We start from the raw sequence: 12,520 nt of genomic DNA on the forward strand, positions 1-12,520 counted from the left end.
TGCATGCCCTCCAACACACACCTCCCAATCCCCGCTTTCACTCCCCCCAACACCCCTCCCACTCCCCCCTCTGAGTCCTCTCTCCCACTCCTCCCTCCACTGCCGCCTCCCCTCCCCGCTCACATCTGTATCATACAGCTCTCCAGTGATGTGGATGCAGCGTATACGATATAGCTGACCAATCTCCCATCATTGCCCAAAGGCAAAAGTACCCACATGGTTGTTATAATGACTGCATCTCTCACCTACTCAAGAAATTATGGTGCTAAAGGCAAGTGCTCATTCAATAGTCAACAAATTAGGAGAAGAGATGGCAAAGTGGGACTTGTTAGGCAAAGAGATGGCATGGTGGGACTTTTTAGGCAAAGGGAGGGGGTGGTGGGACTTATTGGGCAAAGGGATGGCCTGGTGGGACTTTTTAGGCAAAGGGATGATGTGGTGGGACTTGTTAAGCAAAGGGATGGTGTGGTGGGACTTATTGGGCAAAGAGATGGCTCGGTGGGACTTGTGGCCTCCAGTTAAATTGACAGCAACAAAAGAGAGTTAATTTAAAATAAGTCTCTGCAATCAGCTTAAAAAATTATGGTGTCAAAGGCAACAAATTAGGAAAAGAGATGGCAAGGTGGGACTTGTGAGGCAAAGAGATGGCATGGTGGGACTTACCAGTTGGCCGGCACAAGTTTTCAGAGACTTACCCCAGTGCTCCATAGTGGCCTTTGCCTTGCAAGGGTTCACCCTCTTTAAAGGCGGGAGGAATTTGTTCACCAAGATCTATGGGACAATAGTGAATATCAAACTGAAATCCAGAAGCAGCGTTTTGACACGTGCCCTTTTTTTCTCAATGTGCAGGCCAGATGTTGTGGATCTGTCGTAGATTGATTCTCTCAGCTTGCTTATTGCCGAGTATCCAGTCTGACAGGAATGGGGTTTTTGATACGTTCCTTTACCTGCTATTCCTTTACACTTGAATCCTAGGAGGACCAATATCCAGGCGGGGAGATTTGCGAGGGCTACTGAGGTGACTTTACACTAGAATGGTTGGGGTGTGGGAATCAAATTAAAGAGACTAGGAGAGAGGAGGTTAGTTCACAACAGGGGGATGGGAACAAGTGCAGAGAGACAGAGGGGTATAAAATGAGGGTAGAAGCAAAAAGTAGTAAGGTGAAAAGTAAAAGTGGCAGGCCAGCAAATCCAGAGCAAAAATCAAAAAGGGCCACTTTTCAACATAATCATATTAGGGCTAAGAGTGTTGTAAAAGCGAGCCTGAAGGCTTTGTGTGTCAATGCAAGGAGCATTTGTAACAAGGTGAATGAATTAAAAGTGCAGATTGTTATTAATGAATATGATATAGTTGGGATCACAGAGACAAGGCTCCAGGGTGACCAAAGATGGGAGCTCAACATTCAGGGATATTCAATATTCAGGAGGGATAGACATAAAAGAAAAGGAGGTGGAGTAGCATTGCTGGTTAGAGAGGAGATTAACGCAATAGAAAGGAAGGACATTAGCTGGGAGGATGTGGAATCGATATGGGTAGAGCTGCGTAACACTAAGGGGCAGAAAACGCTGGTGGGAGTTGTGTACAGGCCACCTAACAGTAGTAGAGAGGTTGGGGATGGTATTAAACAGGAAATTAGAAATGCGTGCAATAAAGGAACAGCAGTTATAAAGGGTGACTTCAATCTACATATAGATTGGGTGAACCAAATTGGTAAGGGTGCTGAGGAAGAGCATTTCTTGGAATGTATGCGGGATGGTTTTTTGAACCAACATGTCGAGGAACCAACTAGAGAGCAGGCTATTCTAGACTGGGTAATGAGCAATGAGGAAGGGTTAGTTAGCAATCTTGTCGTGAGAGGCCCTTTGGGTAAGAGTGACCATAATATGGCGGAATTCTTCATTAAGATGGAGATTGACATAGTTAATTCAGAAACAAAGGTTCTGAACTTAGAGAAGGGTAACTTTGAAGGTATGAGACGTGAATTAGCTAAGATAGACTGGCAAATGACACTTAAAGGGTTGACGGTGGATATGCAATGGCAAGCATTTAAAGATCGCATGGATGAACTACAACAATTGTTCATCCCAGTTTGGCAAAAGAATAAATCAAGGAAGGTAGTGCAACCGTGGCTGACAAGGGAAATTAGGGATAGTATCAATTCCAAAGAAGAAGCATACAAATTAGCCAGAAAAAATGGCTCACCTGAGGACTGGGAGAAATTCAGAGTCCAGCAGAGAAGGACAAAGGGCTTAATTAGGAAGGGGAAAAAAGATTGAGGGAAAACTGGGAGGGAACATAAAAACTGACTGTAAAAGCTTTTATAGATATGTGAAAAGAAAAAGATTGGTTAAGACAAATGTAGGTCCCCTACAGACAGAAACAGGTGAATTGATTATGGGGAGCAAGGACATGGCAGACCAATTGAATAATTACTTTGGTTCTGTCTTCACTAAGGAGGACATAAATAATCTTCCGGAAGTAGTAGGGGACAGAGGGTCCAGTGAGATGGAGGAACTGAGGGAAATACATGTTAGTAGGGAAGTGGTGTTAGGTAAATTGAAGGGATTAAAGGCAGATACATCCCCAGGGCCAGATGGTCTGCATCCCAGGGTGCTTAAGGAAGTAGCCCAAGAAATAGTGGATGCATTACTGATAATTTTTCAAAACTCTTTAGATTCTGGACTAGTTCCTGAGGATTGGAGGGTGGCTAATGTAACTCCACTTTTTGAAAAAGGAGAGAGAGAGAAACCGGGGAATTATAGACCAGTTAGCCTAACATCGGTGGTGAGGAAAATGCTAGAGTCAGTTATCAAAGATGTGATAACAGCACATTTGGAAAGCGGTGAAATCATCGGACAAAGTCAGCATGGATTTGTGAAAGGAAAATCATGTCTGACGAATCTCACAGAATTTTTTGAGGGTGTAACTAGTAGAGTGGATAGGGGAGAACCAGTGGATGTGGTATATTTGGATTTTCAAAAGGCTTTTGACCAGGTCCCACACAGGAGATTAGTGTGCAAACTTAAAGCACACGGTATTGGGGGTAAGGTATTGATGTGCATAGAGAATTGGTTGGCAGACAGGAAACAAAGAGTGGGAATAAATGGGACCTTTTCAGAATGGCAGGCAGTGACTAGTGGGGTACCGCAAGGCTCAGTGCTGGGACCCCAGTTGTTTACAATATATATTAATGACTTGGATGAGGGAATTAAATGCAGCATCTCCAAGTTTGCAGATGACACGAAGCTGGGCGGCAGTGTTAGCTGTGAGGAGGATGCTAAGAGGATGCAGGGTGACTTGGATAGGTTAAGTGAGTGGCAAATTCATGGCAGATGCAATTTAATGTGGATAAATGTGAAGTTATCCACTTTGGTGGCAAAAACAGGAAAACAGTTTATTATCTGAATGGTGGCCGATTAGGAAAAGGGGAGGTGCAATGAGACCTGGGTGTCATTATACACCAGTCATTGAAAGTGGGCATGCAGGTACAGCAGGCAGTGGAAAAGGCGAATGGTATGCTGGCATTCATAGCAAGAGGATTTGAGTACAGGAGCAGGGAGGTACTACTGCAGTTGTACAAGTCCTTGGTGAGACCACACCTGGAGTATTGTGTGCAGTTTTGGTCCCCTAATCTGAGGAAAGACATCCTTGCCATAGAGGGAGTACAAAGAAGGTTCACCAGATTGATTCCTGGGATGGCAGGACTTTCATATGATGAAAGACTGGATGAACTAGGCTTATACTCTTTGGAATTTAGAAGATTGCGGGGGGGATCTGATTGAAACGTATAAAATTCTAAAGGGATTGGACAGGCTAGATGCAGGAAGATTGTTCCCGATGTTGGGGAAGTCCAGAACGAGGGGTCACAGTTTGAGGATAAAGGGGAAGCCTTTTAGGACCAAGATTAGGAAAAACTTCTTCACACAGAGAGTGGTGAATCTGTGGAATTCCCTGCCACAGGAAACAGTTGAGGCCAGTTCATTGGCTATATTTAAGAGGGAGTTAGATATGGCTCTTGTGGCTAAAGGGATCAGGGGGTATGGAGAGAAGGCTGGTGCAGGGTTCTGAGTTGGATGATCAGCCATGATCATAATGAATGGCGGTGCAGGCTCGAAGGGCCGAATGGCCTACTCCTGCACCTATTTTCTATGTTTCTATGGAATGGGGTGGTGGGACTTGTTAGGCAAAGAGATGGGGTGGTTGGACTTGTTAGGCAAAGGAAGGGGGTGGTGGGACTTGTTAGGCAAAGGAATGGCGTGGTGGGACTTGATAGGCAAAGAGATGGTGTGGTGGGACTTGTTAGGCAAAGGGAGGGGGTGGTTGGACTTGTTAGGCAAAGGGATGGTGTGGTGGGACTTGTTAGGCAAAGGAAGGGGGTGGTGGGACTTGTTAGGCAAAGGAAGGGGGTGGTGGGACTTGTTAGGCAAAGGGATGGCCTGGTGGGACTTGTTAGGCAAAGGGATGGTGTGGTGAGACTTGTTAGGCAAAGGGATGGCTCGGTGGGACTTGTTAGGCAAAGGGATGGTGTGGTGAGACTTGTTAGGCAAAGGGATGGCTCGGTGGGACTTGTTAGGCAAAGGGATGGTGTGGTGAGACTTGTTAGGCAAAGAGATGGCTCGGTGGGACTTGTGGCCTCCAGTTAAATTGACGGCAACAAAAGAGAGTTAATTTAAAATAAGTCTCTGCAATCAGCAGCAAATATAATTCAGCCGTGTCTCCTGACTAAAAGCAGTGAGTGAAGGAGAGCTGAACAAGGTACAGAGGGAATGGATCTTTGATGTAGAAAGGAAAGCTAGGGGTCCAAGTTCATAACTCCTTGCAAATGGCCATGCAGATAGGTAGGGTGGTCAAGAGGGTGTACAGAAGTCTTTGCCTTCTTGGTTGTACACTCAGTACCTGAGTAAAGAGGACATTTCACAGCTGTATAAAGCTTCAGTCAGCCTCCATTTGGAGTGTTGTTGCAGTCTGGTCACCCTATTGCAGGAAGGATATGGAGGCTAAGACTGCAGGACCATAAGACACAGGTGCAGAATTAGGCCATTTGGCTCATCGAGTCCGCTCCGCATTCCATCATGGCTGATCTATTATCCCTCCCAAACCCACTCTCCAGCCTTCTCCTGAAAACCTTTGACGCTCTGACTAATCAAGAACTTATCAGCCTCCACCAGTGGTTTGTCCTCCACAGTCATCTGTGGCAATGAATTCCACATGTTCACCACCTTCTGGCTAAAGAAATTCCTCCTCATCCCTGTTCTAAGGGGACATCCTTGTACTCTGAGGTCTTGAACTCTCCCACGATTCTCCTCTAGGGGAGAAAGTGGTCCAGGGACTGACTTAGACAGGCGTGGAGACATTTGATTGGATTTTGAGGACGGGTAACTAGACCATAGACAGGGGCTTGACCTCCACAGCTGTCTGTGGCAACAAACTCCACGGATTCACCACTCTAGCTGTAGCTCAGGAGTTACCAACCTGTTTTATGCCATTGACCCCTACCGTTAACCAAGGGATCCGTCGACCACAGAATTGGAATCCCTACAAGACTAGCTGAGAAATTCTTTCTGGTATCCGTTGAAAATGGACGTCTCTCTATTTTGAAGCTGTGCCCTTTGGTCTGAGACTCACTTGAGAGAGGATGCAGAAAAGGTTGGCCAGGATGCTGCTGGACTGAGAGAGTATAAATCTCTTTTGTCTCTACATTGACGTTGGACAAGATTGGGATTTTTTTCTTGGGAGTGCAAGAGCCCGAGGGAAGTTTATAAACGTTGGACAAGATTAGATTATGAGGACACTCAGTCCACATTTATTGTCATTTAGAAATGATTCAATGTTCCTCCAGTAGAATATCACAGAAACACAGGACAGACCAAGACTAAAAGGGACACAAACCACATAATTATAACATATAGTTATAACAGTGCAAAGGAATACCGTAATTTGATGAAGAGCAGACCATGGGCATGGTTAAAAAAAAAGTCTCGAAGTCCCAATAGCCCCAACATCTCACGCAGACAGTAGAAGGGAGAGACTTTCCCTACCATGAGCCTCCAGCGTTGCAAACTTGCCGATGCAGCATCCTGGAAGCACCCGACCACAGCCGACTCTGAGTCCGTCCGCAAACTTCGAGCCTCTGACCAGCCCTCCGACACTGAGCACCATCTCTGCCGAGTGCTTCGACCCCGCCCCGGCCGCCGAGCAACGAGCAAAGCCGAGGATTCGGGGCCTTCCCCTCTGGAGATTTCGGATCACACAGTGGCAGAGGCAGCGAAACAGGCATTTTAGAAGTTTCACCAGATGTTCCTCCGTGTTCTCAAGTCTGCCTCCATCAAATCAGAATTTTTCACGGCACCCTACTTGACAGATAACAGATATTCATCACTGGAGTGGCCGCTGCACGCTGTGTCGCGCTGTCATCTTCTCCTCTGCAATTGGGTTATTTTATCTGGAGTGCAGGAGGATGAGGAAAGTTTATAAAGGTTGGACAAGTTTGGGTTATAGACAATAGCCAATAGGTGCAGGAGTAGGCTATTCGGCCCTTTGAGCCAGCACCGCCATTCACTGTGATCATGGCTGATCATCCACAATCAGTACCCCATTCCTGCCTTCTCCCCATATCCCTTGATTCCACTATCATTTAGAGCTCTATCTAGCTCTTTCTTGAAAGCATCCAGAGAATTGGCCTCCACTGCCTTCTGAGGCAGAGCAGTCCACAGATCCACAACTCTCTGGGTGAAAAAGTTTTTTGTCAACTCCGTTCTAAATGGTCTACCTCTTATTCTCAAATTGTGGCCCCTCGTTCTGGACTCCCCCAACATCGGAAACATGTTTCCTGCCTCTAGCGTGTCCAATCCCTTAATAATCTTATATGTTTCAATGAGATCCCCTCTCATCCTTCTAAATGCCAGTGTATACAAGCCCAGTGGCTCCAATCTTTAAGCATATGACAGTCCCAGCATCCCAGGAATTAACCTCGTGAACCTCCACTGCACTGCTTCAATAGCAAGGATGTACTTCCTCAAATTTGGAGACCAAAGCTGTACACAATACTCCAGGTGTGGTCTCACCAGGGCCCTGTACAATTGCAGAAGGACCTCTTTGCTCCTATACTCAACTCCCTTTGTTATGAAGGCCAACATGCCATTAGCTTTTTTCACTGCCTGCTGTACCTGCATGCTTACTTTCAGTGACTGGTGAACAAGAACACCTAGATCTTGTTATACTTCCCCTTTTCCTAACTTGACACTGTTCAGATAGTAATCTGCCTTCCTTTCTTGCCACCAAAGTGGATAACCTCACATTTATCCACATTAAACTGCATCTGCCCACTCACCCAACCTGTCCAAGTCATCCTGCATTATCTCAACATCCTCCGCACATTTCACACTGCCACCCAGCTTTGTGTCACCTGCAAATTTGCTAATGTTACTTTTAATCCCTTCATCTAAATCATTAATGTATGTTGTAAATAGCTGTGATCCCAGCACCGAGCCTTGCGGTACCCCACTAGTCACCGTCTGCCATTCTGAAAGGGACCCATTTATCCCTACTCTTTGTTTCCTGTCTGCCAACCAATCTTCTATCCCTGTCAGTACCCTACCCCCAATACCCTGTGCTCTAATTTTGCCCACTAATCTTCTATGTGGGACCTTATCAAAGGCTTTCTGAAAGTCCAGGTACACTACATCCACTGGCTCTCCCTTGTCCCTTTTCATAGTTACATCCTCAAAAAATTCCAGAAGAATAGTCAAGCATGATTTCCCCTTCGTAAATCCATGCTGACTTGGACTGATCCTGTTACTGCTATCCAAATGTGCCGCTATTTCATCCTTTATAATGGACTCCAGCATCTTCCCCAGCACTGATGTCAGGCTAACTGGTCTATAATTCCCTGTTTTCTCTCTCCCTCCTTTCTTAAAAAGTGGGATAACATTAACTACCCTCCAGTCCTCAGGAACTGATCCTGAATCTACAGAACATTGGAAAATAATTACCAATGCATCCACGATTTCTAGAGGGTTGCTTTATCTGGGGTGCAGGATAGAAACATAAGGTTTCGGGGCTAAGGACTGGAGACCTGTCTGAATGTATGAGTGGATGGGTGAGTGGCAGAGTGGGAAATGAGCTTTACAGAGTCATAGAAAAGTACAGCACAGAAACAGGCTCTTTGGCCCATCTAGTCCATGCTGAACCATTTAAACAGTCCAGTCCCATTGGCTGCACCGGGACAGTAGCTCTTCATACTTCCTACCATCAATGTACCTATGCAAACTTCTCTTAAACATTGAAATCGAGCTTGCAGGCACCACTTGTGCTGGCAGCTCTTTCCACACTCTCACCACCCTCTGGGTGAAGAGGCTTCCCTTCAGGTTCCCGTTAAACTTTTCAGCTTTCACCTTTAACCTGTGACCTCTGGTTGCACTCCCTCCTTACCTCAGTAGAAAAAGCCAGCTTGCTTTTACCCTATCTCTACCCCTCATAATTTTGTGTACCTCTCATTCTTCCGCATTCCAAGGAATAAATTCCTGACCTATTGAGCCAATCCTTGTAACTCCTCCAATCTATCTCCCAGACCCAGCAGCATCCTTGTAAATTTTCTCTGTATTGTTTCACCCTTACTTACGACTTTCTTGTACGTTTGTAGGCGACCGAAACTGCACAGAATACTCCAAATTTGCCGTGTTTTGTTGCTTGTGTTGCTGTGCTGAACATCGTGGGCACGCTACGTTGTCACCGGAACGTGCTGCCCCCCAGCACTTGTCTGTTAACACAAGTGGCATGTTTCACTGTCTGTTTCAGTGCACCTCCGATTGGTAAATGAACCTGATCTGATCTGAATTGTGGTCTGTAAAAAAATAAGGTTGTATATTCAACGCATAGAGTTGGCGTGATGTTTATCATCGTCTTATGCCCCAAAGCCGGTTTGTTTAAAGATGATCTTAAAGGAGAGTTTAACCTGTCAAATCTCACCCATTTTTGCCAGAATGTGTGTCGATATTTGTCCCTGCTCATCCTTTGTTTTGCCAATGCAAATGACACATTTCACTGTATGTTTTGACGTACCTGTGACGTATCCATGAATCTGAACTTTTAACAGTGAAATCAGCAAATCTGGTTGATGGAGGGTTTACAGAAACGTAAACCACAGTGGACAGTAGTGATCGCTGGAGTTGAGTAGTGTGGAAGAGAACAGGGGTGCAGCGGGCGTGCTGGAATCCGTGCTGGTCTGGGGTGGCTGGTTGCTCCTGTCGGTGCTGTCCTCTAGTGTCCACTCCTTGGAATACAAGCTTGATTGCTTGCGGCGGACCTAGCACGAAACAAGCTCATTTGCCCTCGCCTGCTGAACCGGGGCAAGTTGAGGAACTGCTGCGTACTTATTCCTGGCTCCAGGCCAACATCCCAAGCACCCCATCAAACTTCAGGCCTGTACTATAATTTTTGATGACTGTATGTCCTATCATAACTGTATGTACTATGTGTGTCTTTGTGTGCTTGTGCTTTGCAACTTTCGCCCCAGAGAAATGCTGTTTCATTTAACAGCATAGATGTGTACGGCCGGATGAGAATTAACCTTGAGCTCAGCCTTGAACTTAAAGACCTTATGACCTTCTTCTCTCAGTACTAATGAGTGCTTCTCGCTGCAGATATTTTGATTTTGCGGCCTACTATAAAGCCGGGAAACCCAAGACCTTCATCTGCAAGCCAAATCCTGACTATGACTGGCGCGGCATCTTTTTGACCCAGGACATCAGAGATATGCAGTGCGGGGAGGACGTGATCTGCCAGGTCTACATTCCGAAGGTACTTTACTGCACTCTTGACTCTCTGCCTAGAACGTTAACTCTTTATCTGCATTCTGGTTTCCCTCTTACCCCTTCTCCTCCTCCTTCCCTCTCTCCCACAGTCCACTGTCCCCTCCTATCAGATTCCTCCTTCTTCAGCCCCTTGCTTCTTCCACCTATCACCTCCCAGCTTCTTTCTTCATCCCCTGCCCGCTCCCCTATCCCCACTCACCTTTCTCCTCACCTGGTCTCACCAATCGAGCTTGTGGCAGGTTCCCCTTGCACCCCTTCTCTTCTCCTCCCCTCCCTCTGGAGCCCCTTCTTCCCTTTCTTCCATAACCAACGGGAGTTGTTATCTTGTTATTTCATCTTTTCATTATTTATTGCAATTGATTTATATTTGCATTTCCACAGTTTGTTGTCTTCTGCACTGTAGTTGACCTTTCACTGATCCTGTTATAGTTACTCTTCGATAGATTTGCTGAAAATTAATCTCAGGGTTGTACATGGTGATGTACACGTACTTTGATAATAAAATTTACTTTGAACTTTGAACGTAGACCACTCTCCTCTCTTATTATATTCCTCCTTCAGCCCTTTCCATTTTGCACCTAACTCCTTTTGGCCTCTGATCATCCACACCTGCCTACCTTCCCCCCCACCTCACCTCACCAGGCTTCACCTAGCACCTGCCACGTTCTCCTCCCCCTCCCATCCCACCTTCTTATTCTGGCTTCTTGCCCCCTTCCTTTCCTGTCCTGGTGAAGGGCCTCAGCTCAAAACATCACCTATTTATTCCTTTCCTTCGATGCTGCCCGACCTGCTGAGTTGATCCAGCATTGTGTGTCTGTGTGTGTGTCTGAATTTCCAGCATCTGCTGAACCTCTTGTGTTTATGATTTACTGCACTCTTTCCTGCTGAGTATAGGCTGTCATAGAGGTTGATCCTAAAATAGACTTTGCTTTATTCGTTATGTTCTGTGTCATATGACGTGGACGATAGTCATAGTCATACTTTATTGATCCCGGGGGAAATTGGTTTTCGTTACAGTTGCACCATAAATAATTAAATAGTAATATCTAAATTATGCCAGTAAATAAGTCCAGGACCAGCCTATTGGCTCAGGGTGTCTGACACTCCAAGGGAGGAGTTGTAAAGTTTGATGGCCACAGGCAGGAATGACTTCTTATGACGCTCTGTGTTGCATCTCGGTGGAATGAGTCTCTGGCTGAATGTACTCCTGTGCCCAACCAGTACAGTATGTAGTGGATGGGAGACATTGTCCAAGATGGCATGCAACTTGGACAGCATCCTCTTTTCAGACACCACCGTCAGAGAGTCCAGTTCCATCCCCACAACATCACTGGCATTATGAATGAGTTTGTTGATTCTGTTGGTGTCTGCTACCCTCAGCCTGCTGCCCCAGCACACAACAGCAAACATGATCGCACTGACCACCACAGACTCATAGAACATCCTCAGCATTGTCCGACAGATGTTAAAGGACCTCAGTCTCCTCAGGAAATAGAGACGACTCTGACCCTTCTTGTAGACAGCCTCAGTGTTCTTTGACCAGTCCAGTTTATTGTCAATTCGTATCCCCAGGTATTTGTAATCCTCCACCATGTCCACACTGACCCCCTGGATGGAAACAGGGGTCACCGATACCTTAGCTCTCGTCAGATCTACCACCAGCTCCTTAGTGTTTTTCACATTAAGCTGCAGATAATTCTGGTCATACCATGTGACACAGTTTCCTACCGTAGCCGTGTACTCAGCCTCATCTCCCTTGCTGATGCATCCAACGATGGCAGAGTCATCAGAAAACTTCTGAAGATGACAAGACTCTGTGCAGTAGTTGAAGTCCGAGGTGTAAATGGTGAAGAGAAAGGGAGACAAGACAGTCCCCTGTGGAGCCCCAGTGCTGCTGGTCACTCTGTCGGACACACAGTGTTGCAAGCACACGTACTGTGGTCTGCCAGTCAGGTAGTCAAGAATCCATGACACCAGGAAAGCATCCATCTGCATTGCTGTCAGCTTCTTCCCCAGCAGAGCAGGGTGGGTGGTGTTGAACGCACTGGAGAAGTCAAAAAACATGACCCTCACAGTGCTCGCTGGCTTGTCCAGGTGGGCGTAGACACGGTTGAACAGGTAGACGATGGCATCCTCAACTCCTAGTCGGGGCTGGTAGGCGAACTGGAGGGGATCTAAGTGTGGCCTGACCATAGGCCGGAGCAGCTCCAGAACAAGTCTCTCCATGGTCTTCATGATGTGGGAGGTCAATGCCACCAGTCTGTAGTCATTGAGGCCACTGGGGCGCGGCGTCTTCGGCACAGGGACGAGGCAGGATGTCTTCCACAGCACAGGAACCCTCTGGAGCCTCAGGCTCAGGTTGAAGACGTGGCGAAGTACTCCACATAGCTGAGGGGCACAGGCTTTGAGCACCCTGGTACTGACACCATCTGGTCCTGCAGCCTTGCTTGGGTTGAGATGTTTCAGCTGTCTTCTCACCTGTTCAGCTGTGAAGCCCACCGTGGTGGTTTCATGTGGGGAAGGGGTATCGTCATGAGAGCAGGGTGGGGGCCTGTGAGGAGGGGTAGGAGGGGATAGTGGAATATGTGTTGGTTGGGGGCCGACAACAGATGACTCATGTGGGGGATGGACAGGGACCGCAATATGCAATCTGTTAAAGAACAGGTTAAGTTCGTTGGCACTGTCTACACTGCCTTCAGCTCCTCTG

The 12,520-nt window shown here is 46.7% G+C and overlaps 1 protein-coding gene across 1 annotated transcript in view; it reads left to right on the forward strand.

Annotated features, from left to right (window-relative positions):
* LOC140192259 (tubulin polyglutamylase ttll6-like) overlaps positions 1–12,520 on the forward strand; it is a 55,338-nt gene that overhangs the window by 3,636 nt on the left and 39,182 nt on the right. Inside the window, exon 3 of the mRNA XM_072249934.1 lies at positions 9,643–9,799. Within this exon, the coding sequence (XP_072106035.1) occupies positions 9,643–9,799 (157 nt within the window). The remainder of the gene's footprint in view (positions 1–9,642; positions 9,800–12,520) is intronic.

This window comes from Mobula birostris, unplaced genomic scaffold (genome assembly GCF_030028105.1).
Source record: "Mobula birostris isolate sMobBir1 unplaced genomic scaffold, sMobBir1.hap1 H_1, whole genome shotgun sequence".
In the NCBI taxonomy this organism is placed as follows: domain Eukaryota; kingdom Metazoa; phylum Chordata; class Chondrichthyes; order Myliobatiformes; family Myliobatidae; genus Mobula; species Mobula birostris.